The 25,961-nt window shown below is 37.9% G+C and overlaps 2 protein-coding genes across 4 annotated transcripts in view; one reads left to right on the top strand and one right to left on the bottom strand.

Annotated features, from left to right (window-relative positions):
• CLGN (calmegin) overlaps positions 1-18,181 on the top strand; it is a 45,552-nt gene extending 27,371 nt beyond the window's left edge. Inside the window, exons 9-15 of the mRNA XM_018061558.1 lie at positions 8,472-8,585; positions 8,705-8,855; positions 10,471-10,686; positions 11,940-12,065; positions 12,687-12,846; positions 14,070-14,170; positions 15,963-18,181. Of these exons, the coding sequence (XP_017917047.1) occupies positions 8,472-8,585; positions 8,705-8,855; positions 10,471-10,686; positions 11,940-12,065; positions 12,687-12,846; positions 14,070-14,170; positions 15,963-16,043 (949 nt within the window). The 3' untranslated portion in view covers positions 16,044-18,181. The remainder of the gene's footprint in view (positions 1-8,471; positions 8,586-8,704; positions 8,856-10,470; positions 10,687-11,939; positions 12,066-12,686; positions 12,847-14,069; positions 14,171-15,962) is intronic.
• Positions 23,392-25,961, bottom strand: part of SCOC (short coiled-coil protein) — a 38,316-nt gene continuing 35,746 nt past the window's right edge. For all 3 annotated transcript variants that reach the window (XM_013970517.2, XM_005691228.2, XM_005691229.3), the window contains exon 4: positions 23,392-24,959. In XM_013970517.2, the coding sequence (XP_013825971.1) occupies positions 24,817-24,959 (143 nt within the window). In that variant the 3' untranslated portion in view covers positions 23,392-24,816. The remainder of the gene's footprint in view (positions 24,960-25,961) is intronic.

The following is a 25,961-nucleotide window of genomic DNA, read 5'->3' as shown; positions in this document are numbered from 1 at the left end:
GTCTCAAGCACCAGTGCTTTACCTTCTATTTCCAGTTTGATCTTTCTTATATATGTGTGTGCATATTTTACATAGTTGTGGTTGTTGCAGTTAATGATTAGTTGGCTTTAAATAGCCATATCCTCAGCATCTTATAAAACTATATGGGATGCGCTCGTCTTCCCAGGAGACACTAGTTACATTACATTAAATAATCTGCTTGCGAAGGCAAAGGACGCAAGAGACAGAAATTCGACCCCTGAAGATCCCCTGGAGAAGGAAATGGCAGCCCACTCCAGTCTTCTTGCCTGGGAAATCCCATGGACAGAGGGGCCTGGTGGGCTGCAGTCCGTGTAGCTGCAGAAGAGTCAGATGTGGTGAGCACACGTGCAGCAGCAGCAGGATGCAAACTCTGCCTTCCACTCCGGGCTTGTCGTAGTTCTTTTAGTAGAGAGCAGAAGTTTTAAATTTTTATGAAGTCCGGTTTGTCAATATTTGTCTTTGAAAATTCATGGTTTTTGCATCTTCCTAAGATACTATGCCTAAACGTGACAAACACTTTTTGTTTTCTAGACAAATAATTTTGACTAAAACTCTGTTCGAAGTTTGTTATTACATGTAGTGTGAGATATAAATCGAGATTAATTTTCAAAAATATGGATGTCTAATTGTTCTACTCTGAGAATCCATTTAATGTCCATGCTGATATCCCCTCTTTCTTTTCTGTATCAAGTTTCTCCATGATGGATTTAGCTACAGGTTTATCAATTTTATTGAGCTGTTTGGAGGACGGGCTTTTGTTTTAGTTTTTGTTGGCCTTTTTTCTGTTCTTACTTTGGACTTAATTTGCTTCCCTTTTCTGCTTTTTTAAGGTAGAAAATAATTTCTGATAGAAGCAGCTATAAATTTTCTCTCAGCACTGCTTTAACTATGTTCCACAAATGTCTACTATTTCTGAGAACATTCATTCATACTGTTTTATAATTTCCCTAGTGATTTCTTCTTTGATTCACATGTTTTTTAAAGTGTTACTTTGTTGTCAATTATTTATGGATTTTCCAGATATGATTTTCACTTTAACTCCCAATATAATTCTATTGTTGTCAGAAAACATTTACAAATGTCACTTACATCAGGTTGGTTGATAGTGTTGTTCTAAAGCCTTTATATTCCTAATGGTTTTCAGCCTGTTCTCTTATTGGGAAGAGAAAATAAGTCTTCAACTCTGATTGTAAGTAAGTAAAGGCACTCAGTCGTGTCCGACTCTTTGTGACCCCGTGGACTGCAGCCCACCAGGCTCCTCAGTCCAAGGGATTCTCCAGGCAAGAATACTGGAGTGGGTTGCCATTTCCTTCTCCAGGGGATCTTCCCAACCCAGGGATCGAACCCAGGTCTCCCGCATTGGAGGCAGACGCTTTAACCTCTGTAGATTTGTCTTTATCTCCTTTGAGTTCTATTTGTTTTGCTTTGTGTAATTTGAAGGTCTAGATCACTAGATCAATTCACAGTGTTTCATGACCTCTTGAGGAACTGACCTTTTTATTATTATGAAATGTTCTTTATAAAGTCATAATACTCTCTGTCTTGGAATCTACTTGGTCTGATGCTAGATCAGCACTCCCATTTCTTTTAATCATAGTTCCACTGAATATTATTTTCCATTATTTACCTGTAACCTGTATGTTGTTGTTATTCAGTTGCTAAGTTGTATCTGACTCTTTGTGACCCCATGGACTGTGGCATGCCAGACTTCTGGGTCCTTCACTATCCCCCGGAGTTTGCTCAGACTCACGTCCATTGAGTCAGTAATGCCATCCGGCCATCTCATCCTCTGACACCCCCTTCTCCTCCTGCCTTTCCGTCTTTCCCAACATCAGGGTCTTTTCCAGTGAGTCGGCTCTTCACATCAGGTGGCCAAAATATTGGAGCTTCAGCATCAGTCCTTCCAATGATATTCAGGGTTGATTTCCTTTAGAATGGATGGGTTTGATCTTGCTTTTCAAGGGACTCTGAACTGTCTTCTCCAACACCACAGTTCAAAAGCATCAGTTCTTTGGCACTCAGCTTTCTTTATGGTTCAGCTCTCACATCCACACATGACTACTAGAAAAACCATAGCTTTGACTATGTAGGCAAAGTCATGTCTCTGCTTTCTAATATGCTGTCTAGGTTGGTCATGGCTTTTCTTCTAAGGAGCAAGCATCTGTTAATGTCATGGCTACAGTCCCTGTCCACGGTGATTTCAGAACCCAAGAAAAGAAAACCTCCCCTGTTTCCACTTTTTCCCCACCTATTTGCCATGAAGTGATGGGACTGGATGCCTTGATCTTAGTTTTTTGAATATTGAGTTTCAAGCCAGCTTTTTCACTCTCCTCTTTTACCCTCATCAAGAGGCTCTTTAGTTCTTCTTTGCTTTCTGCCATTAGAGTGGTGTCATCTGCATGTCTTAGGTTGCTGTTATTTCTCCTGTAATCTTGATTCCAGCTTGTGATTATTCCAGTACGGCATTTCACATGATGTATTCTGCGTATCAGTTAAATAAGCAGGGTGACAATATACAGCCTTTGATGTACTCTTTTCCCAATTTTGAACCACTCCATTGTTCCATGTCCAGTTCTGCTTCTTGACCTGCAAAGAGGTTTCTCAGGAGGCAGGTAAAGTGGTCTGGTATTCCTATCTCTTTCAGAATTTTCCACAGTTTGTTGTGATCCACACAATCAAAGGCTTTAGCATAGTCATTGAAGTGGAAGTAGAAGGTTTTCTGGAGCTCCCTTGCTTTTTCTATGGTCCAGTGGATGCTGGCAGTTTGATTTCTGGTTCCTTTGCTTTTTCTAAATCCAGTTTGTACATCTGGAAGTTTTCGATTCATGTATTGTATAGCCTACCTTGAAGGATTTTGAGCGTTACCTGTATATGCCTTTATTTTTCACATGATTTTCTTGTAGTCAACTGTATTCGGGTCTTGCCTTTTCATTGGAATGTTTTAAGTCATCTACATTTAATGCACTTATTGATACAGTTAGATATAAACCTGCTGTCTTGCTGTTTGTTTTCTCTTTGTCCCATATAGTTTGTGGCTTTTTATAAAATTTTTTCCTGACTATCTTTGGATTGAGTTACTTTTTTGAGCCTTCTGTTTTTTCTTTCTATTGGCCTTTTGGCTTTTCCTCTGTAGTCTGTTGTTTTACTGGTTGCGCTAGGTTTTGCAGTGTACGTCTTAAATATATTTCAGTCTCAGTTCAGTTCAGTCACTCAGTCGTGTCCGACTCTTTGTGACCCCATGAACCTCAGCACGCCAGGCCTCCCTGTCCATCACCAACTCCCAGAGTCCACCCAAACCCATGTCCATCGAGTTGGTGATGCCATCCAACCATCTCATCCTCTGTCATCTCCTTCTTCTCCTGCCCCCAATCTTTCCCAGCATCACGGTCTTTTCCAATGAGTCAGCTCTTCACATCAGGTGGTCAAAGTATTGGAGATCTCCAGTAGCATATTGGGCACTTACTGACCTGGGGAGTACCTCTTTCAGTATCCTCTCATTTTGCCTTTTCATACTGTACTTGGGGTTCTCAAGGCAAGAATACTGAAGTGGTTTGCCATTCCCTTCTCCAGGGGACGACCTTCTGTCAGACCTCTCCACCATGACCTGCCCATCTTGGGTGGCCCCACATGGCATGACTTAGTGTCGTAGAGTTAGACAAGGCTGTGGTCCATGTGATGAGATTGGCTAGGTGTCTGTGATTGTGGTTTCAGTCTGTCTGCCCTCTGATGCCCTCTCTCAGCGCCTACCGTCTTACTTGGGTTTCTCTTACCTTGGACGTGGGGTATCTCGTCATGGCTGCTCCAGCAAAACTCAGCCACTGCTCCTACCTTGGACACGGGTGCCCTGCCGAGAGGAGCTACCCCGTGTCCAAGGATGGGCAGCGGCCAGGAGGAGCTACCCCAAATCAGTCTACTCTCAGATGATATTATACTGCTCATGGGTAACACTTGGCCATTGTTTCTCTAAATATTTATATATGGCTCCCCATCTCTTTTGGAGAGATGCCACTTAGAAATGTGTTAGACTGCTTTACATTTGATAAACAAGTCACTGAGGATCTATTCATTTTTTTAAACCAGTTTTTCTCTGTGTACCTCACTGTGGAAAGTGTCTATTCCTGTTCAAGTTCTTGTTTGTAAACATTGAGGTTACTGCCTATTGAAAGCATAGAATGTTGCTCCTGGAAAACCAAGTGTTACCTTGTTAAACTCTTGTAAATAAAGGAGGATACTGGTTAGCAATGAAAATGTCTTTGCCTTCAGGGAAATAGTATAAGAGGGAAGTAACTTGTGCAAGATAGGAAGAACAGTACCTTTGAAAAAATTAGTCGCTTACCAGTGTATCACTTCCATGAATTCATGGTGTCAGAAAAGAGAGGACTATATTCATCTGTGTATACTTTCTAACTGCTTTATATTTGTCTGCCTATAAACAGTAAGGATGGGATATAGGTTTGCCCTTAAAGAGAAAAACTGTATATACCAATCTCATTATGATGGGTGAAATCTGTGAGAGTTTCTTTTATAAAGTACTAAAAGAGCCTTAAATTTTAAACTCAGGTTACTCCAAGCCCTAAGAGACCGTCAGATAATATTGATATCAGGAAAGTACAAGTCTTTACATGTATACAAGTTGATTATTTCAGTTTTGTTATTCAGTCTTCACATATATAGAGTAAATTATTTCAGTTTGTTATTCAAGTTTTGTTTGGAAAAGCATAATGTAAATTCTAGATAAAATTCCTGCTTTTCTGAAAAGACGAAAATTATATTAGTAATTCTATTCTGTAGTTACTGTGACTGTGTTTATATACTTTGGAGCTTACTTTCTAAATGTTATTTTTTAAATGAAAATATAAAAATTACCAGAATATGGGGAGTTAAAAAAAATAATATTGGAGTAGGGAAGACCTTTCCAAATATAGCATAAAATTGAAGAATCATAAAGGAAAATATTAATAAATTTCAGCTACATGAAAATAAATTATTTTTCTATGACAAAAATCCCCACCAGAAACTATATAAAAATACACAAGAAACTGGAAAAAATTTTAATTCATATAATTGACAACTAATTGCTTACTAATTTCTAATATATTCCAGGATATTAATTGTAGCATTATTTGTTGTAGTAAGTTTTGGGAAACACTAAATATCCTAGAGAATAGATAAATTATTATTTATTCACAAAGGAGAAAACTATGAAACTTAAGAATAAAGCAGATATATATTTATATAAAATAGAGCTCCTAGAACAGTCTTGACATGTTGTAGTCTTTCTGTATGTTTCTTGATGAATGGTTTCTTTTTAATTTTAATAATATATTTTATTTAACTCAATAGAGCCAAAATATTATTACTTCAACAAATAATATAAAAAGATGAATGAGTTTTTAAATGTACTAAAACAAGGTCTAACATACTCTGTAGTTCAGTTCAGTTGCTCAGTCGTGTCTAACCCTTTGTGACCCCACGGACTGCAGCACACCTGGCCTCCCTGTCCATCACCAACCCCCGGAGTTTACCCAAACTCATGTCCATTGAGTCAGTGATGCCATCCAACCATCTCATCCTCTGTCGTCTCGTTCTTCTCCCACCTTCAATCTTTCCCAGCATCAGGGTCTTTTTAACTGAGTCAGCTCTTTGCATCAGGTGGCGAAAGTATTGGAGTTTCAGCTTCAGCATCAGTCCTTCCAATGAACACTAAGCACTGATCTCCTTTAGGATGGACTGGTTGGATCTCCTTGCAGTCCAAGGGACTCTCAAGAGACTTTTCCAACACCACAGTTCAAAACCATCAATTCTTCGGTGCTCAGCATTCTTTATAGTCCAACTTTCACATGCATACATGACTACCTTACATGACTCTTTTCTCTCCTTGCTATTCTTTGGAACTCTGCATTCAGATAGGTATATCTTTCCTTTTCTCCTTTGCTTTTTGCTTCTCTTCTATTCACTGCTATTTGTAAGGCCTCCTCAGACAGCCGTTTTGCTTTTTTGCATTTCTTTTTCTTGGGGATGGTCTTGATCCTTGCCTCCTGTACAATGTCAGGAAACTTCGCCGATCAGGCACTCTGTCTATCAGATCTGGTCCCTTAAATCTATTTCTCACTTCTACTGTATAATCGTAAGGGATTTGATTTGGGTCATACCTGAATGGTCTAGTGGTTTTCCTTACTTTCTTCAGTTTAAATCTGAATTTGGCAATAAGGAGTTCATGATCAGAGCCACGGTCAGCTCCCAGTCTTTTTTTGCTGATTGTAGAGAGCTTCTCCATCTTTGGCTGCAAAGAATATAATCAGTCTGATTTCAGTATTGACCATCTGGTGATGTCCATGTGTAGAGTCTTCTCTTGTGTTGTTGGAAGAGGGTGTTTGCTATGACCAGTGTGTTCTCTTGGCAAAAGTGTTGGCCTTTGCCCTGCTTCATTCTGTCCTCCAAGGCCAAATGTGCCTGTTACTCCAGGTGTTTCCTGACTTCATACTTTTGCATTCCAGTCCCCTATAATGATAAGGACGTCTTTTTTGGGTGTTAGTTCTAAGAGGTCTTGTAGGTCTTCATAGAACCATTCAACTTCAGCTTCTTCAGTTACCTGTCGGGGCATAGACTTGGATTACTGTGATACTGAATGGTTTGCCTTAGAAACGAACACAGATCATTCTGTCGTTTTTGAGATTGTATCCAAGTACTGCATTTCGGACTCTTTTGTTGACTATGATGGCTACTCCATTTCTTCTAAAGGATTCTTGCCCACAGTAGTAGATATAATGGTCATCTGAGTTAAATTTACTCATTCCAGTCCATTTTAGTTTACTGATTCCTAAAATGTCAACGTTCACTCTTGCCACCACGGTTAAAATGCATCAATTCTTTGGTGCTCAGCTTTCTTTATAGTCCAACCCTCACATGCATACATGACTACTGGAAAAACCATAGCCTTGACTAAATGGACCTTTGTTGGCAAAGTAATGTCTCTGCTTTTTAATAGGCTGTCTCTGTTGGCCATAACTTTCCTTCCAAGGAGTGTCTGTTTATTTCATGGCTGCAGTCACCATCTGCAGTGATTTTGGAGCCCAAAAATAAAGTCTGCCACTGTTTCCACTGTTTCTCCATCTATTTTCCATGAAGTGATGGGACCAGATGCCATGATCTTAGTTTTCTGAATGTTGAGCTTTAAGCCAACTTTTTCACTCTCCTCTTTCACTTTCATCAAGAGGCTTTTTAGTTCCTCTTTACTTTCTGCCATAAGGGTGGTGCCATCTACATATCTGAGGTTATTGATATTTCTCCCAGCAATCTTGATTCCAGCTTGTGTTTCTTCCAGCCCAGTGTTTCTCATGATGTACTCTGCATGTAAGTTAAATAAGCACAGTGACAATATACAGCCTTGATGTACTCCTTTTCCTATTTGGAACCAGTCTGTTGTTCCATATCCAGTTCTAACTCTTGCTTCCTGACCTGCATACAGATTTCTCAAGAGGCAGGTCAGGTGGTCTGGTATTGCCATCTCTTTAAGAATTTTCCACAGTTTATTGTGATCCACACAGTCAAAGGCTTTGGCATAGTCAGTAAAGAGAAATAAATGTTTTTTCTGAAACTCTTCTTGCTTTTTTGATGATCCAGCAGATGTTGGCAATTTGATCTGTGGTTCCTCTGCCTTTTCTAAAACCAGCTTGAACATCTGGAAGTCCACAGTTCACATGTTGTTAAAGCCTGGCTTGGAGGATTTTGAGCATTACTTTACTAGCGTGTGAGATGAGTGCAATTGTGCGGTAGTTTGAGCATTCTTTGGCATGGCCTTTCTTAGGGATTAGAATGAATATTGACCTTTTCCAGTCTTGTGGCCACTGCTGAGTTTTCCAAATTTGCTGGCATATTGAGTGCAGCACTTTCACAGCATCATCTTTTAGGATTTGAAACAGCTCCACTGGAATTCTGTCACCTCCACTAGCTTTGTTCGTAGTGATGCTTCCTAAGGCCCACTTGACTTCACATTCCAGGATGTCTGGCTCTAGGTGAGTGATCACACCATCATGATTATCTGGGTCATGAAGATCTTTTTTGTATAGTTCTGTGTATTCTTGCCACCTCTTCTTAATATCTTCTGCTTCCATTAGTTCCCTACCATTTCTGTCCTTTATTGTGCCCATCTTTGCATGAAATGTTTCCTTGGAATCTCTAATTTTCTTGAAGAGATCTCTAGTCTTTCCCATTCTATTGTTTGCCTCTATTTCTTTTCACTGATCACTGAGGAAGGCTTTCTTGTCTCTCCTTGCTATTCTTTAGAACTCTGCATTCAAATGGGTGTTATCTTTCCTTTTCTCCTTTGCTTTTTGCTTCTCTTCTGTTCACAGAGGTAGGAAGTGCCTATTGGTACCTTCTGAATTCTGTAATGTGCATTTTTAACTGTTTGAATAATTAGTAATTAGCATAAAATACTGTATTTACAGGGATGAAAGTGAACCTGCCCAAATAGAAGATTCAAGTGCTGTTAAACCTGATGGCTGGCTTGATAATGAACCGAAATTTATTCCTGATCCTCATGCTGAGAAACCCCTTGACTGGTAAGCATTCTTCACCTTCAGATGTCGGTTTCCTGCTTCTTACATGCTCTTTTGTTACTATTGATATGACTGACAGGAGTCTTGAGGTCACTCCGCATGCTTTGTTCTAATACCCTAAGGAATGAAGACATGGATGGAGAATGGGAGGCACCTCATATTTCTAACCCAGCATGTCGGATTGGGTGTGGTGAATGGAGCCCTCCCATGATAGATAATCCGAAATACAAAGGAGTATGGAGACCGCCGATGATAGATAACCCTAACTACCAGGTAATAACCACTTATTCCCGTCCCATAGTAAACTTTTTAAAATGCTGTGCCTATTTCTGTTATACATCTAGTTATTAATAATGTTATGTTAACTTGAGGAAATTTGGTTTATAATAATGTGCCTTAGCTATCTGAAGTCAAAGAAAATAGACTCAACCAATTTACGTTTAAACAATAAAGTGGGGCTTGCTCCCCTGGCGGCTCAGTGGTAAAGAATCTGCCTGCCAGCGCAGGAGACACGGGTTTGACCCCGGTTAGGGAACATCTCACGAGCCGGGGAGCAGCTAAGCCGGTATGCCATAGCTATTGAGCCTGTTTGCTAGAGCCCGGGAACTACGGCTGCTAAAGCCTGTGTGCCCAGGAGCCCGTGCTCTGCAACAGGAGAGGCCACCACAGTGTTCTCTCCAATCTGCACTCTGCAACTAGAGAGTTGTCCCCACTTGCCACGTCTAGCGGGAAAGTCAGTGCAGCCACAGAGCCCTGAGACAGCCGATAAATAAATACTTTTTTTTTAAAGTAAAGCATCTTTTAATTTCCTGGGATAATAAAACTAATAACTAAAGATAAATCACTTCATACTATTTTCCTGAGTAATCAATTGACATCACTTTGGAATATTTTATTTTAGGATTAAATATAAGAACTGAGTTCTGATCAAGAGGACTCACACTGTACATTTTAGTAATTGAAGTCTGTGCTTAAATAATGCATTCCTTACTCTCAGGTTTTATTAAAATTGAATTTTTTTTCCTAATATGAAACAGATTTTTTTGAGTATACTTAGCTTTTGGCTTTTGGGGTAGAAGTCCTTATGTTGTCCATTTAATGCTGTAGTTTTATCTAATTATTCATTGACATTTTCTAACATTTATTTTATATACATACAGTTATAGATTCTTTTTGCTCACTGTAGTTTTTCTTCATAGAATGACTGTTTTAGTAACTTTTTTGTTTGAGATCTGTCTTTCCTTCATTAGACTTTAAACGCCATGATGAAGGGACCATGTCCGCCTTGATTATCACAGCAAAGCAGGTGGCATAGTGCCTGGCACAGAATAGTCATAGGTGATGGCAGACTGAGTCAGTGAGTGATCACATTGGCCAGTTTATTTGCTTTGGTTGACTTTAATCATTTAAGACTTAATGGAAGTTCTGTGTTGAATAATTGTTCTGTGATTCAACCATGAGTGACTATTGATGCCCATCATAAGTGTATGTTAAAAGACATGGTTCCATTTTTGCCATACAGTAATCTCTTTGATTTGAGCAATTTTAATGATATCGTGCCTTGAGTATCTTTACTAAATGTAAAAAAAGAAACTCATCTAATATAGTATCAGTTGTGAAATTTAATTACTCAAGTTTCTGTGGGATTTTTCACTCCGCCTCTTTTTTTTGCTGAGTTTAAAGTCAGTATTATTCATAGGTAACATCGTGTATAGGATAAGAGGAAACAAGATTTTATTTCTAGTGAATTACTAATGAATTAATTATCAGTTAAAGTTTTCTTTTTCCCAGTTAGTATTGCTAATTTCATTCAACAGCAACTGCTTCTTGAGTAACACTTATAATGAAATTATTGTTTGAAAATGTATTTAAATTATTTTTTTTCCAGGGTGTCTGGAGTCCTCGAAAAATTCCTAATCCAGATTATTTTGAAGACAATCACCCATTTCTTCTGACTTCTTTCCGTGCTCTTGGTTTAGAGCTTTGGTCTATGACCTCTGATATCTACTTTGATAATTTTATTATCTGTTCAGAAAAGGAAGTAGCAGACCGCTGGGCTGCAGATGGTTGGGGAGTGAAGATACTGATAGAAAATGCTAATGAGGTACACAGTATTTAGCATATGATAATAATAGGGTATCGTCCTGGTTATAGGTTATACAGATGGCCTTTTGATGAGTCAATAGATACAATAATTACTAAATGATGAAGAAACATATTTAAATCTATGTAGACAGAATATGAGCTTCACCAAATTATGATATAACTTCATTATAAACTATATAGTGAATTATATATATGTAAGTCTTCTTTTCATTTGTTAGATTATGATAAGAAATGGATTGAATGCCTTCTGATGTTTATAGAAATGAGACGGTTATTACTACTGTTAGAAATGAGACTTAATATCTTGTCACCTTATCAGTTTAAGGCCTAAGTGGGAACAGAAATCTAAATCTTTATTCATTTTAACTACTTTTCACTTAGAGGAGTACAGAAATTTTTAAAATTTAATTATTATGTTCTAGTTATTTTTCCCAAATCTTAACACTGCTTAGGAAAGCCTAAGCTAAATATTGCAACACAGTACATCCTGGAGAATCTATCTATCTTTAAAACCAATTACCATAAAGAAAAATGTACCTTATATTAGGTTTCTTTGAATATTAGCAAAAACCTCAAAAGAGTAAATAAAGGTAAAAGGATTCTCATTTTGAAACTCTTTTAACTAAAACATTTTAATAAGGAAAACAGTTTCCTTTCTGAAGGTTGTGTGTGAAATTTGTTAAGAAATAAGAAAAAACATAGCTATCCTTAGGTTGACTTTTTTTTTTAGTAAGTTCTTTAAAAGTACAGAATGAGTTAGAGAGTTTACTTCTAAATGAACCAAATAATACATCCGTGAAGCATAGTACTATCCTGAGACCTACCAGAAAAGGAAGCTGTCTTAATTCTTGCTGGAGAATTAGCAATATTCACTTGTATAATATAATGTATCTTCTACCAAGTGTCAAACTGCAATGCATGTGAATAATTAAAGATTGTTTAAGGGACTTCCCTGGTGGCCTGTGGCTAGGACTCAGCGCTCTCAGTGCAGGGGGCCTGGGTTTGATCTCTGGTTGGGGAAGTAGTTCCCACAGGTCACAACTAAGAACTGGCATGCCAGATAAACTTTTTTTTTTCAAAGATTGTTTAAACTTTACAAAGTATAAAATGGAAAATATTTTTGCCTTATAAATTTGACTCCTTAGTAGAAAACTACCTAGGTGAAATAACTTTTTTTGTTTTCGTAGGCTGTATTTATGAATGAAGGTTTATAAAATCTGAGTAGCCTTTTTATGCTTATTTCTTTTTCAGCCTGGTATATTCAAACAATTGATGTCGGCTACTGAACAGCGCCCATGGCTTTGGTTCATTTACCTCTTGACAGCAGCGCTTCCAATAGCATTGATTAGTTCATTTTGTTGGCCAAGAAAAGTAAAGGTAAAGAAAATGAATTTCCTTCAACATTAAAAAAAAAATCTCTTAGTGTTTAGGAGTTCAATAAATGGAGTCGGTGGTTCTTAAAAGTAATCAACTAAATTTCCTATATAAGTTTTTACTGTTAGTTCACCGTGTACAATATCAGTTCAGTTCGGTTCAGTTGCTCAGTCACGTCTGACTCTTTCCAACCCCATGGACCTCAGCATGTCAGGTTTCCCTGTCCATCACCATCTCCCAGAGCTTGCTCAAACTCATGTCCATCAAGTCGGTGATGCCATCCAACCGTTTCATCCTCTGTTGTCCCCTTCTCCTCCTGCCTTCAGTCCTTCCCAGCATCAGGGTCTTTTCAAGTGAGTCAGTTCTTCGCATCAGGTGACCAAAGTATTGGAATTTCAGCTTCAGCATCAGTCCTTACAATGGATATTCAGGACTGATCTCCTTTAGGATGGACTGGTTTGATCTCCTTGCAGTCCAAGGGACTCTCAAGAGTCTTCTCCAACAAGACAGTTCAAAAGCATCAGTTCTTCAGCGCGTGTGTGTTATCCGTCATTGCAAAAAAAGAAAAATTTTTTTAATAGTGCTTTGCTTATAGTAAAAATAGCTTATGTTAAACTACCACAGAAAAAATATGAAGATGTGGCTTTCAAAAAACTGGACATATGTAAACCACAAACAAAGGGAGCACTGGAGCAGGAAGTGAAGGAAGAGAAAGCAGCCCTGGAGAAGCCAGTTGACTTGGAAGAGGAAAAAAAGCAAAGTGATGGTGAAATTGTTGAAAAAGGTAGGACAGTGATGGCAATATATAAAGGGGACCCTGGGCAGAGCTCATTAAGAACAGTAGATAAAGTGGGAACCACTAGCTGTTGCACTTGTCTGTTGTCAGATTTATACCATCTGAATCCCCGGGAGTGCGTGACTGTGGTGAAGAGGAGTACCATCCTTGCCTGGATTGTACCTGAGCAGACATCCAGTGTATGAGCTCTCTCTTCTAGGAAGAAAGAGTTGTCAGAATTGTTCAGTTGCTTCAGAATCTAGCAGCTATCAATGCCATATGTCATCGCTTTTTGCAAGGGTTTTTCTTGCCTCCAAGGATGAGATGGGAGGCACAGATCACAGCTTCTGTGGAAGAGTAGTTGGTTTAAGACAGGTGTCTGCAGCAACAAAATCCACACCAAGGGCTGTTGTTTATCAGATAGTTTATCATATCAAACCAGTAGTTTAATCTCTTCAAAGGATTGCTGAATCATATGTCCCCTCCTGCTCTCAGCTAAACTCCAGAAGATGTTAGAACTGAAGACAACTGCAACTTTTTGGTACCTCTCCAGTGAGACTTCCTTGTATACATCTAAGTAGCAATAAAACTATTGATGTTTGCCAGATGTCCCAAGCCAGGCTCCAGAATGAGCCCTTTATAACCTGCATTATATTTTGAGCACTATTTTTAACTTAATAGTTGATGAAACAGTTGACTTAAAAACCATGCTCTCTCAAAGCACACATGTATATTTATGTATATACATACACACATATATTCTTTGATTTTCATTTCACATACAGACTGAATGCTTTAAAATTCTTTAAACCTGCCCCTTTCCTCAGATATGATGATATATTTATTGTTGTTGTTCAGTTGCTCAGTCATGTCCGACTCTTGGTGACTCCATGGACTGCAGCACGCCAGGCTTCCCTGTCCTTCACGATCTCCCAGAGCTCACTCAAACTCATGTCCATTGAGTCGATGATGCCATCCAACCATCTCATGCTCTCTCGTCCCCTTCTCCTCACACCCTCAATCTTTCCCAGAATCAGGGTCTTTTCCAATGAGTTGTGGTAAAATAACGAGTACTTGTATTTAATTTGCAAAAATGTCTAATGGAAGAAATTGCTTTCAAATATTGAAATTTAAATGTACTCCTCCACTTTTACTTAATACTTTTCAGTAGAAAAATTGTAATTCATTGAGTCTTTTGCCTTGAATAAAATCTGTTTAATAAAAACTTCTAGAAGAGGAAGGTGAACCTGAGGAAAAGAGTGAAGAAGAAATTGAAATTATAGAAGGACAAGAAGAAGGTAATAAATCCAATAAGTCTGGATCAGAGGATGAGGTAAGCATCTCTTTAACAGAAAATAAACTAGTTTCTATGTACGATTGTTAGTCTATAAAAATATTTTAATAAAAGTAGTGATCTCGTTTGTGAAGAAGTTTTTGCCATATTTTCTCCCAGCTTTCTTAAGAGCATACATATTGGTATAAAATGTATCCAAAGGAAAGCATGAAAAAACTAATTTATATCTTCCTAACCCTAATGAAATAGTATAAAATAAGCCTTTGGTTTACAAAATAGCTCCATCTGTTTAAAAACAAAATTTTATTAAAGTGTTTTGTTGAAAGGTGTAATAAGCAGACCAATTGAATATTTAAGAGGTAATTATGTTTATTATAAGGCAGTCTTCTTTATAGACATTGTGAAAACATTCTGTCACATTTATATTTACTGTAAAATTTTAAAGGATTTCATTCATTGGCTAGTGGAGTACTGTGTCTAGTAGTGATGTTTTTCTCAAATCTTTAAGCTTGTTTTTTTCATTAACTTGATATGTCTGCCCCTTTTTTCCCCATCCTGATGTGTAGTAAAACTTTCCATAGTGCCCTTTTTTATAGTCAGTTATGAAATCAGAATCATCCAGGGTATAATTCAGAACCAGAGGTTTCTTTTTTCCTTCTCTTTTTTTTAACCTACTATATACCCCCAAAAGCCCATTTTCTCTACTTCTCTGGCCTTTTGAGAGCTGCATAATCTTAACCTGACAGAGTCACTGTCCCCATCACTCTTGTAGCTTAGAGTTAGGCAGGGTAAATGTCCGTGATGCCTGGACTGTTGTGTATGATGAAATAAACATTCTGTTTTGTCTGCTTGAAGAAATCACCCAAATAAACATCTGTTTTGTTTTAAGTGTTTTCTAAAGCTTATTCTGTACATTTGCCTGGTTACTAGTCTTAACTGTCTTGTGAGTGTTTAAATGGGTTTGGGGGATCATTACAAATATCTTTATTGAAAGGGACCTGGGTGAAGAAAGTTTCTTCCAGAACATAGTTTTACATGGTCCTTGTTTCCCTCTGTTATACTTTTCATAATAATACTTGGAATTATATATGGAACACTTACTCTAGTTATATTTTGCTTTATAAAAAAATATTTTGTGTACTTTAAAAGCATATTAATTCCATGTTCCAATCTTTTAATCTTTTATGCATTTGTCAGTGAGCTAAAATAAATAAATTTTTATATAGTATAACCTTGAGAAATAATTTTAACTATTTTGTATAACACCCCCATTATTTGTTACACAAGTTTACCTTATGTACAAATGATTATTCTGGAAGGATACGAGTTAAAGAATAGAAAAACCCAAACCATAAGTTTGATGTTTCCCTTTCCTCTCTCCTAATTTTTATCAAGTACTGTGTGCCAGAAGTTCTGGAAAAGTCTCTGTAAAACCAGTGCAGCAGTTCATTATTACAGAGACATTGTGTTGGTATAGTTAGTGGTTACTATCCACAATGAAAACATTATGCCACCTTTAATGAACCATGACATTAGATTAGGTTGGAAATCATGAGATAAAATCGTGAACTGAGCTGTTAGCATTATCCCTTGTCAGATGCATATCTGACAGGCAGAGTTACTCTAAAAATGCAATCATGGCAAAAGATGAACAAACTGAAACACATCAATTTATATATACATTTTTGACTGATCATTAATTAGTATAAAGCATTTGATTAGAAACATGTATTTTAGAAATAGAGGTATTTTAAAATAAATATTTTATATACTACTGTCTACTCATTGCCTACTGTCTGAAAATAACCATTTTCATCACGTTTTTTCCTAGATGAAAGAGGCAGATGAGAGCACAGGATCTGGAGATGGGCCAATAAAGTCAGTACGCAAAAGAAGAGTACGGAAGGAGTAACCTGTATTCAAGTATTTTTCATTCCTGAGAGAGCAAGTTGGCATTCTCAAGTCCGTGTGCCAGAACTGCGCTTGTCAATCTGCACATCCCTTTTCTACTATCTAGCAATGTTATTCTCTCAGACATTTCTTTTAATCTTCTTTTTCAGAAATGAAAAACCTTTGAAGTTACCTGGTCTTTGAATTTAGAATAAAAGAAAAGTGGCACGTTACATATCAGATTTCAAGAGATTTATATCATTAAAGGTTACACAGTTTTCATAGTTTGGAGAGTTGTAGTTTCTACAGAGCAAAATAATATGCTTCACTGCTATGGGACAAGTCAGTTACTGGAATTTCCCCTTAAATGGCTATCCTACAATATACCTGGTAGTTCTATACTATAAGTGAGAGAGTTCTGTTGTACAGAGCTGATTGCAATAAAGTTTCTGTATGGCTGTTTGGTTCTACCAACAATTGAAAGTGTTGTATGTGACCCACATTTACCCAGTTTGTGTCAAGTTATAGTTACGGTCCATTGTTCACTTTAAAGAGGTGCTTTGTTGACAGGTCAGTCAACAAAACAGAAATGTGTCTTATCATTCGTAGAATCACTGGTTAATAGTGCAGCATATTTACAGTTGAATACAGAGATAAGGTTTTATCAAAATGAAATGGTTTACAGTTGTTTTTCAAGCTGTTTTAGTTTTTTTATGCCAGAATAGCTTACCCTATTCACAAGATTGCTTATGTCTACATTGGTCTTAAAAACAAAATTTAAGCATTTTTTCTTTTTTTTTTAAAAACAATACCTACTTTAATAGGTAAATTATTATTGGGGTCTGATCAGTAAGAGATTCTAGTGGCTGATAGATATTGATCATCCTGTTTTTCTGACAAATTCAAAAATATTGTCTTATCTAGCTTTAAAGCTCCCTCTATGGTAGACAGACTATTATTGCTCCTCTTTTAAAATATCATCGACCCTTGAACAACACAGGTTTGAACTGCATGAGTCCACTTGTATGTGGATTTTTTCCCCAATTGATTCTACAGTACTCCATGGTAGGTAGTTGGTTGAATCCTCCGATGCAGAATCTGCAGATAAAGACGGTCAACTGTGGGACTTGAGCTTCATCTGTGAATTTTGATATCTGCCACAGGTCCTGGAACCAATCTCCCATGGATACCAAGGGATGACTGTAGGTACCAGAAGTTACAGAAGTGCATTATAGTAGAACTGTATTATTCCATTTAATATATCTAAGAATTTTTCATGTTTGGGTGATAAACCCTTTAGAAGGTGATATAAATCTTTGAGGCCATGAAACTACTTTAATACTATCTTGAGAACTCTATACTAGTTGGATGATACTTTGGATTCCTTCATGAACATACATATCCCATCACTGGACTAGCCCCACTAATATATTTAGAGCTCATGTATAAGGAAAATGAGTTTCTAGCTTCTCCTGTGACTGAAGGAAGGAAGCCGAATAGCTAGAGTAGCCACTATTCACTCCTTATTTCAGACAGTGAATTGAAAGTGAAAATAAGTGCTTTATTCATTGCTGTGTTCTGAATTTTCCATATATTGGTGGTGGACAATTTAATACATAGCTAACCATACTTTGTATTTATTTAATACTAATTAAACCTAACACATCTTGCAAAGACTCCTTTTCTTGCTGTGTACTTTAAATGAAGTAGACACATTGAATGATTCTAGATGAGAATGTTTTTGAAAGTAAACTACTACTTCATGAGATAAATTTTTATGGGAAACTTCTTGCTTGACAAGTGTCTTGTATATGATCTTTTTTCCCCTAAAGATTTATTAAAGCTTTTTAAAATTTCTTGATTGCATATTCATTTAAACTTTAATATTTGGTTAAAGTCCATGAGCTTACAGTGGTAAAATCTGAGCAACCAGTTTTGCCATTTCTCTGCTCTTTCCTGTGGGTGTCCAGTCTGTGAATGTACCGTTGGCTGATAGGTTTAACCAAAACTTAAAAACATGTGCTACGTTCACTCAGTAGACAAAGCATAGAGTTTTCTTTAATAATGAGATCATTTTTTCCTTCTACCACCCCAGTCTGACTCTGTTGTTTTAAATGATTTAAGTTTTATCCTTTTCTTTAATAAAGGAGAAAAATTCATGTATTTCGCTCTTTATTTTGGGGGGACTTTTTACCTTGATCAGACTAAAGTAGCTTTCTTTTTCTTGATATTTTTTTTTAAGGTAGCCTTGCTTCCATTGGTCATTCCTCTAGAAAGATATAGACTTCTAGAACTAAGAGCTTTTTTGATGCATCAGTCCACATTTGCAGGAGACAGAGGATGAAATTCCTTATATGTCAATATTAACTACTAGTAATGAAGTTAATGAACCTTAGAAATTTAGAATACTAATTTAGAAAACTAATAGTTTTCAGTGAAAACTATTCAGAATAGTTAAAACATAAATATCTTACTATAAAATTTAAATATACTCTAGGCATCTGTGAAGTTTTTTCTTTTGTCAATTGTGGTTTTTAACTTCAGGATTTAGAGATGAAATACCAGATGGCTAATGTTGGATAACTCCTTAAATCTCATGTAAAGAGTTTATTTAAACATATAGTTGACTCATTGGAAAAGACTCTGATGCTGGGAGGGATTGGGGACAGGAGGAGAAGGGGACGACAGAGGATGAGATGGCTGGATGGCATCACTGACTCAATAGACATGAGTCTGAGTGAACTCTGGGAGTTGGTGATGGACAGGGAGGCCTGGCATGCTGCGATTCATGGGGTCGCAAAGAGTCAGACACGACTGAGTGACTGAACCGAACTGAATAGCATTTCTGCATAAATTTTAAGAATATCTTCCCAAATTATTGCTCTCATTTCCATAGTATGGTAGCTGTGAGGAGTTCAGGAAATAAAATTGTCTCTAATCTGACAGGTCAGATGAAGTAGGTTGATGGGAGAAAAAAATGTATTTTTGAATCTGTTTGGAGTTTGTACAGAGATTGAAATGCATGGAAGGAAGAGCAATGGTAGTTTTAGAAAAAGATGGGCAACAGGGTAATTTTTAAATGATCTTTTAACAACATGGTATCATATCACACATTTTATGTTTCTTAAATGAATATAATTTTACATCCTTTGTCAAATTTTGGAGTAATTTAAAGTTTTAATTAAACATTTGGTAAGCCATCTATAGATAATATAGAAAATTTAAAACAAGGCAAATACATTATACAGTTGATTACAATGTACTACTTTAGCTTCTGTCATTGCTCCTCAATACCCCTTTCATTATATGGTAAATTAGGTCCTAAGGCCAACGTAAAGTCCTAGTTATAGTAAATATCGTCAAATTTCATTAATCTCTGTGATTTAAGTGAACTAGTCTGTAGCTTGTCTTTTGGCTAGAGTAGCTAGGAGGCAGTTAAGTCAGTCTTCCAATTGTTAACCCTGTCATGTTAGACACGTTCTCTTTTCTTTCATGATTTACAAATGGTCCTACCAGCCACTAGAGGGTGTTAACTCAAGATAGATGCTGCTGCTGCTAAGTCGCTTCAGTTGTGTCAGACTCTGTGCGACCCCAGAGACAGCAGCCCACCAGGCTCCCCCGTCCCTGGGATTCTCCAGGAAAGATCACTGGAGTGGGTTGCCATTTTCTTCTCCAGTGCATGAAAGTGAAAAGTGAAAGCAAAGTCACTCAGTTGTATCCGACTCTTAGCCACCCCATGGACTGCAGCCCACCAGGCTCCTCTGTCCATGGGATTTTCCAGGCAAGAGTACTGGAGTGGGGTGCCATTGCCTTCTCTGAACTCAAGATAGGGAAGTACAAAATTATTGGGGAAAGTAAAGATTGCACTCTAAAGAACTAAGATCAGTTTTGCTTTGTTTTGGATCATAAAAGTCATCCTAGAATATATATTTCAGTTTCCATTTCTCATTTGGAAAAAGATTAGATCAGAGGGAAGAGTAATGAAAGGAATATAAATGTGACATCATAAACTGGTTGGAGGGCTTCCCTAGTGGCTCAAATGGTAAAGAATCTGCCTCCAGTGCAGGAGACCTGGGTTCCATCCCTGGTCGGAAAATCCCTTGGAGAAGAGCATGGCAACCCACTCCAATATTGTTGCCTGGAGAATCCCATGGACAGAGGAGCCTGGTGGGCTGCAGTCCATGGAGTCGCAAAGAGTCGGACACAACTGATTAACAAACTGGTTGAAACTGCAAGCTTCGATGATTTTGGTTACTTCACAAATTGTTTCGCTGTTACACGTACACTTCCAAAAATCTGTGAAAATCTAGAGTTTTTTCATGTTTGACATCAAAACTCATTTGGCAGCCAAACCTGACTTCCCTAACAGACTACCTATAATCTTCATTTATCTTAGTATTCATATATTTTGCTACAAAAGTGTTAATGTATTTGATTACAAGTACTGCCCCAAGCTGTATTGGTGTATGAGTTACATAATACTTTACCATGTATGAAAAATTCCAAATTCTGAAACATCTGGTCCCAAGAGTTACAGATAACGGGTTATGAGCGATATTAACTTGCTGTAAGTAAAGTTCATAGTGAATATAAAGACAAATTTTGGATGGAACCTAGTGTTAGTATTGAGGGAATTTCTGCTGGAGACCCTGAGGAAGAAGGGTTTCTGCAAGTCATCATTCCACTAGCATTTAGAGCTGGGGAGAATTAAAAATGCATTCTGACACTGGTTAAAACAGTACAGAAGACTTTATTCAGGGCTATTGCAGCAGGGGCCAAGGCTGTGGTGACGGGGGCAAGAGAATGGGCTCAGCTCCAACTACAGTGAAGACAGCTGAGGATGTATAGTCATCAAGCAGAGTGGAAGTGGGTCATTGGTGGATGGAAAATTACTGAGAAGACACCAAGATAGGGGGATGCTTGCCATGCTGACTTAACAGGATTCTTGCTGAAGGCCGTCAGGGTGATTAGATTCTGAGAGTAGGGGAATTCGTTCTAAAGTGATGCAGCAGGATTTATACTAACAATGGACTAGTTAGGCTGAAGACAGGACCTAAGATAGGAGGCCTGCTGAGAAAGAGGGCTCAGAAAAACCTGGCTAAACTTTGGTTAAGGAGAGTCTTTATCAGAAGCTAAGTACAGTCTCCGTGCACAGTTTACCACCTGTATTTCTAATATACAAACTGACATGCTGAAGATATTGCCATAATTAAGAGTGCGTGTGTGTGTGTGTGTGTGCACGCTTAGTCATATCCAACTCTTTGCAACCCCATGGACTGTAGCCCACTAGGCTCCTCTGGGCACTGGTTTACCATCTGCATGGCAAGCAGGTGGGGCATGTATTTCAAGTAACATTTTGTCACCTTCTGAGTTAACAGCTGTAGGATGGCAGCTGGAAAAGGCAGAATATGAAGTGAATTGGGTGTGCCCTGATGCTTATAGCAAGAAGGTATCACAAGAAGGAACTTAGTTTCCAAGCAGAGATGGAAGGGAACAGAAAAATCATGTATTAGGTACCTCACAAACATTAAAAAAGCTAATTGCTTCTGTACCCTGAATGGCAGAAGTTCAGCATTGTTTTCTTTTTGAGGTGTGGGAGGTAGAAGGGTAAGCCCAGTTAAGATTTCTCTGCCAAGTGTGAGGCAGACAAAGGAACCCGGCCCTGCAGTGATACCTGGATGCTGCATTCCCAGCCCTGTTTTCAGCTGGTTTCACAGTAGCCTCCATTAGAGGAGGCAGGGTCCATTCAGGGAGGCAGGGTCCTGTGAAGAAGGAAAGCAGGCCAGCTTTGGAGAGTTTGGTCTAGAAGAGCGTGATTGTGATTCCCAGCATATGGAACTGAAGCATATAGACAAGAAGTCTATTTCTGAGGGAACTGTACAGCCCAAGAAATGTGAGCCTGGCCTTCAAACAATGGGCACCAAACTCACACCAGCGAGAAGTGGACTGTTTTCATAACATCAATCTGTGCAGGGAATACCCCCAAACTCTTGAGAGTCCCAGGAAGGGGAATGGGGGTGGGGGAGCGGGATGGATAACAAGTAACTTTCCAGCTAGGGGGAGCCATGGAGAGCAAGGAATAAGCGAAGTCCCTTGCCCGTTGAATCAAGGAACTTTGTCCACTATGAGACAGAATCTTCCAGGGTGTCACTCCCAGGAGTATTCCACAGTGACTTTGATGTGTTTCTCTTTGTTCCATTTTCCAAACTGAGAGTTATTTGGGTATCCTATCCCCACTGCACCATTATAAACGGACAGAGCAAATACATTAAGTCACTTATGTATGAATGAGTTCCCTTCCAAGAGCAAGTTGCTAAGTCCAACTTGTTCATAACTTCAACAAAGTTAGCCTATGTACCCAATTAACACAATCTGCTATGTATCACAGCTTTTACACTTGCTTCCTGAGCTTGAAATTAAGATGCTGTAGTACTGTATACAGCGAAGCACAAAACCCAACTGCTTATAGTGGGTACATGCAGGCGACAATACGCACTAGACACGTGAACGTAGTGACTGGACACGCACAGGCACATTCGCGTCTTTGAAGGGGAGGGGAGGGGAGTTATATAATCTGTCATCAGTTTAAAGGAGGTCAGACTATGAGGAGTCACATCTACAACTCACAGACCTTGATAGAGACCCTGGATTTTGCGCTGCATCAGAAGTGGACAAGGAGAGGCTAAGTACGTTCTATGTATGGGAAGAAGGTTGGGCACAGATACTTCACAGCACAAGAAGAGGGCTGTGGCTAAGGCTGCTCCCACCTTATCCTCTGTCTGCTTCCATAATAAAGTTGTAGCTGGAATACAGCTTCCAGCAGGGGTTACATTTCCCAGCAACTAGGTTTAAGTAAATTCCCACCCCCTACACCCTTGGGAATGTGATAAGACATGAGCCCATTTCCAGGCAGGCCCAGCCCATAAAACCCTGCAAGTGTTCACCAGGCACTTTCTGCTGCGAATCTGAATAGAGAAAACGAATGTGACTTGGAAGCCGTGGCTGAAAAGGGCAGAGAAATCCCCAGTTCATAAAGCCTTCTAGTTTATAATGCTCACCTCAGAACCATTAGCTGGAAGAGAAAACTTCCATGTATTTAATCACTGTGTTTCTTGTTAAAAGAGGTTAGCCTAACCTAACCTAAAAAATGACAACCACCTTTCTCCTGGCAATCTTGGATCCTTCTCTTTGAATTCTTTGCTTTTCTTTTTTAAATTAATGTATAATATCATTTTTAAAATACAGTATTCCCTTAAACATCCAGTAACTGATACTTAAGTAATCCTGTGGCTTGGAACAACCCTGAATATACCACACCACACCACTATATATATCCCAGTTACTTAGGCAACTATATCAAAACACACGCAGTTTTTGAAACAGCTTTTTATTAAACAGCAAAGCGTAACCGCAACACAATTTTAAATGTTTGAAAATTTGGTCACAAAGATGCAAAAATGTTTGCAGTATGACTATTATATATTCATACAGCTAAAGTCATCAAATCTTACACCAACACAAACATAAGATTATTCCATGATTAGCCTAAATTTAATAACTATAAACTATATTAGTGGATTTCTTTTCCTATTTAACATTTTAATTAACAACTACTGATTTCCTTACCAAATGGAACCTACTAAATTTTAAAGAACGGTTAAATGACTAAAATTCTGCAAACCAGTAGTTGGGTTTGCAGAAACTTCTGGGAGAAGTAGATAAAATACTGAGAAAGCATCAATTAGTTTACATGTAAAACTCTCTCATCTTATTCATGACTCTGATACTAATCCACTCTTAATGGACTTTGCAAAGTTGATCTGCTGGTACAACAAATAAACCTGAGACCAAACTCTATTCTCTTCCAGGTGTGGTTTACATAAAGTTAGCCAAACTTAATCCATTTTTTAAAATATTCCTTCCAAAATCCAATCTGTGCCAGAGAGAACATAAATCTGGAGTAGAAACATTTGGAGTTGGTTACAGGTACTTACGAAGTGCTTTTCCCACCCTATTTCTATTTTTCCTCAAAATTTTCTATTTGAAACACACACACAACCAGAACTCATCTTTTCAGATACCAAGTGGGTTATTTTGTGCAAAGGAAGTTTTTAATAACAAATCTTCCCCATACCATAATTCAAAGAAAAACCTTCATTTTTATAGCCTCCATTTTCAATTAATGTAAGAGAAACCTACTATCCTTACTACTAAACATAATAAATAAGCCCTAACTGAGAAAGTAACTTATTTTGGTTAAGTTTCAACAGTTAGAGTTCAGGCTACTCTCCTAGATGATTAGCTACTGAAATTACTTTTCACAAACGTGTAACCAATTTTTTCCTTAGGGGAAGGAAAAACAGGAAGATAGCAAATGGAAAAGAGGCACACGATGGTAGACAGGGTACATAAAGCTGTGCATTCGGTACATGATTTTGGTTACTTTTTCACAACATGGTAGTTATCTGCTTGTATCTCTATGCCTATAATGTAAGACAATGCTAACCCCTATAAATCAAAACAAATTTGATAAAACATTCATTTTCAAGTTTCATAAATATATGCATTTCTAATTATAAAGTCTCTACATTTGCACATTTTCATAGACTAACATAATACACAAAACTCATGGAAGTCTCCTGTTATGCTCTTAATTTTGCCTAGAGCTGACATTATCTTCATAAATACTCAGTGAAGCCACAAACAAAAGTACTGTAACTTTTGGAATCTATCCAAGTTTTAAAGAAAAAAAAAGATCAGCAGCAATTCCGTAAGACATAAGAGACATCAATCCCTTATTTTCTTTTGCTTTTTGTGTCAGTTGTTTGAAAAACACTAGAAGCTGACATGAGGTTTTCTATATATTGTCCGAGAACTTGGTTTTCTGATTTTAGCTTCAGATTTTCTTCCTTAACTGCATCTACTCTTGCAGACAGATCTATATCAAAAATTAAAAAGTGCATTATCAATAAAGTGATGACAATGACTCCATATTACATAATGCTTATGAAGATTTACTCTTAAATACCACAGTCCTTGAGTTTTCTGTTTTTAAATTCAGTCTACAAGTTATGTAAACAAAGTAAGCTGAGTACAAATCAAGAGCCAAAATTCCTAAAAAGAGATTTCACATTAGGTTAAATGTTACACTTTGCAAATAGCATTTTTGGTAAGTAGTTAATTCTTAAAATGGTTATTTTTAAAAAATATTGGTTTTAAAATGTGAAGTTTGTTCATATCTTAGCATCACAAAACCGTAATTCTTTACTAGAAGTGTTTAAGAAAATGTAGTAGGTGAACATAACTAAATTTACATACTGGATATAGGTCGTCAGTTTCCAAGCAATTCATCATTTTGTATTTTTGCATTAGCAAGAAATTCAAAACAGCAGGCCTTGACGATGAAGAGATACTACGTCTGTTCAGTCACTCAGCAGCTAAGTTACTCAGCGCCTTCTAGTAGACAAGCACTTTTCTAGTGGCGATAGTAACAAAAAAGGCCCCTGCCCTTACAGAGCAGACACTGTAGTGTGCATGTGAGCACAGGTGCATTTAGGGAGCTCAGGAGAAAAAGCCAAAAGGATAAGGATCATAGGAAGCAAAGGGAAGTAGTCCTTCTATACAGTGTAGCCAAGGACAGCTGTTCTGATTAAGGAAATTTCACCAGAGACCTAAAGGAAGTGAGGGAACAAGTCACACAGATATGCAAATGACTAAGGGTTGAGTCAAACACAGGGAAACAGCAACAGCTAAGACCCTGAGGAGAAGCAAGGAGGCTGGAGTGTCTGAGGTAGGATGATTGAGTCAAGAGTGTGACAGGACTCTGAGGTAAAAGGGAAATAAGAGACTTCCAGAAAGGGACTTGGTTTTCATTACCTGTGAGAAGGGAAGCCACTGGAGTGACATGATCTGCTCAGCCTGATTTTAAAAAACCACCGCC

Source organism: Capra hircus, chromosome 17 (genome assembly GCF_001704415.2).
Source record: "Capra hircus breed San Clemente chromosome 17, ASM170441v1, whole genome shotgun sequence".
In the NCBI taxonomy this organism is placed as follows: Eukaryota; Metazoa; Chordata; class Mammalia; order Artiodactyla; family Bovidae; genus Capra; species Capra hircus.
Note: the sequence above shows the minus strand (reverse complement) of the source record. Positions and strands in the feature narration are given on the sequence as shown.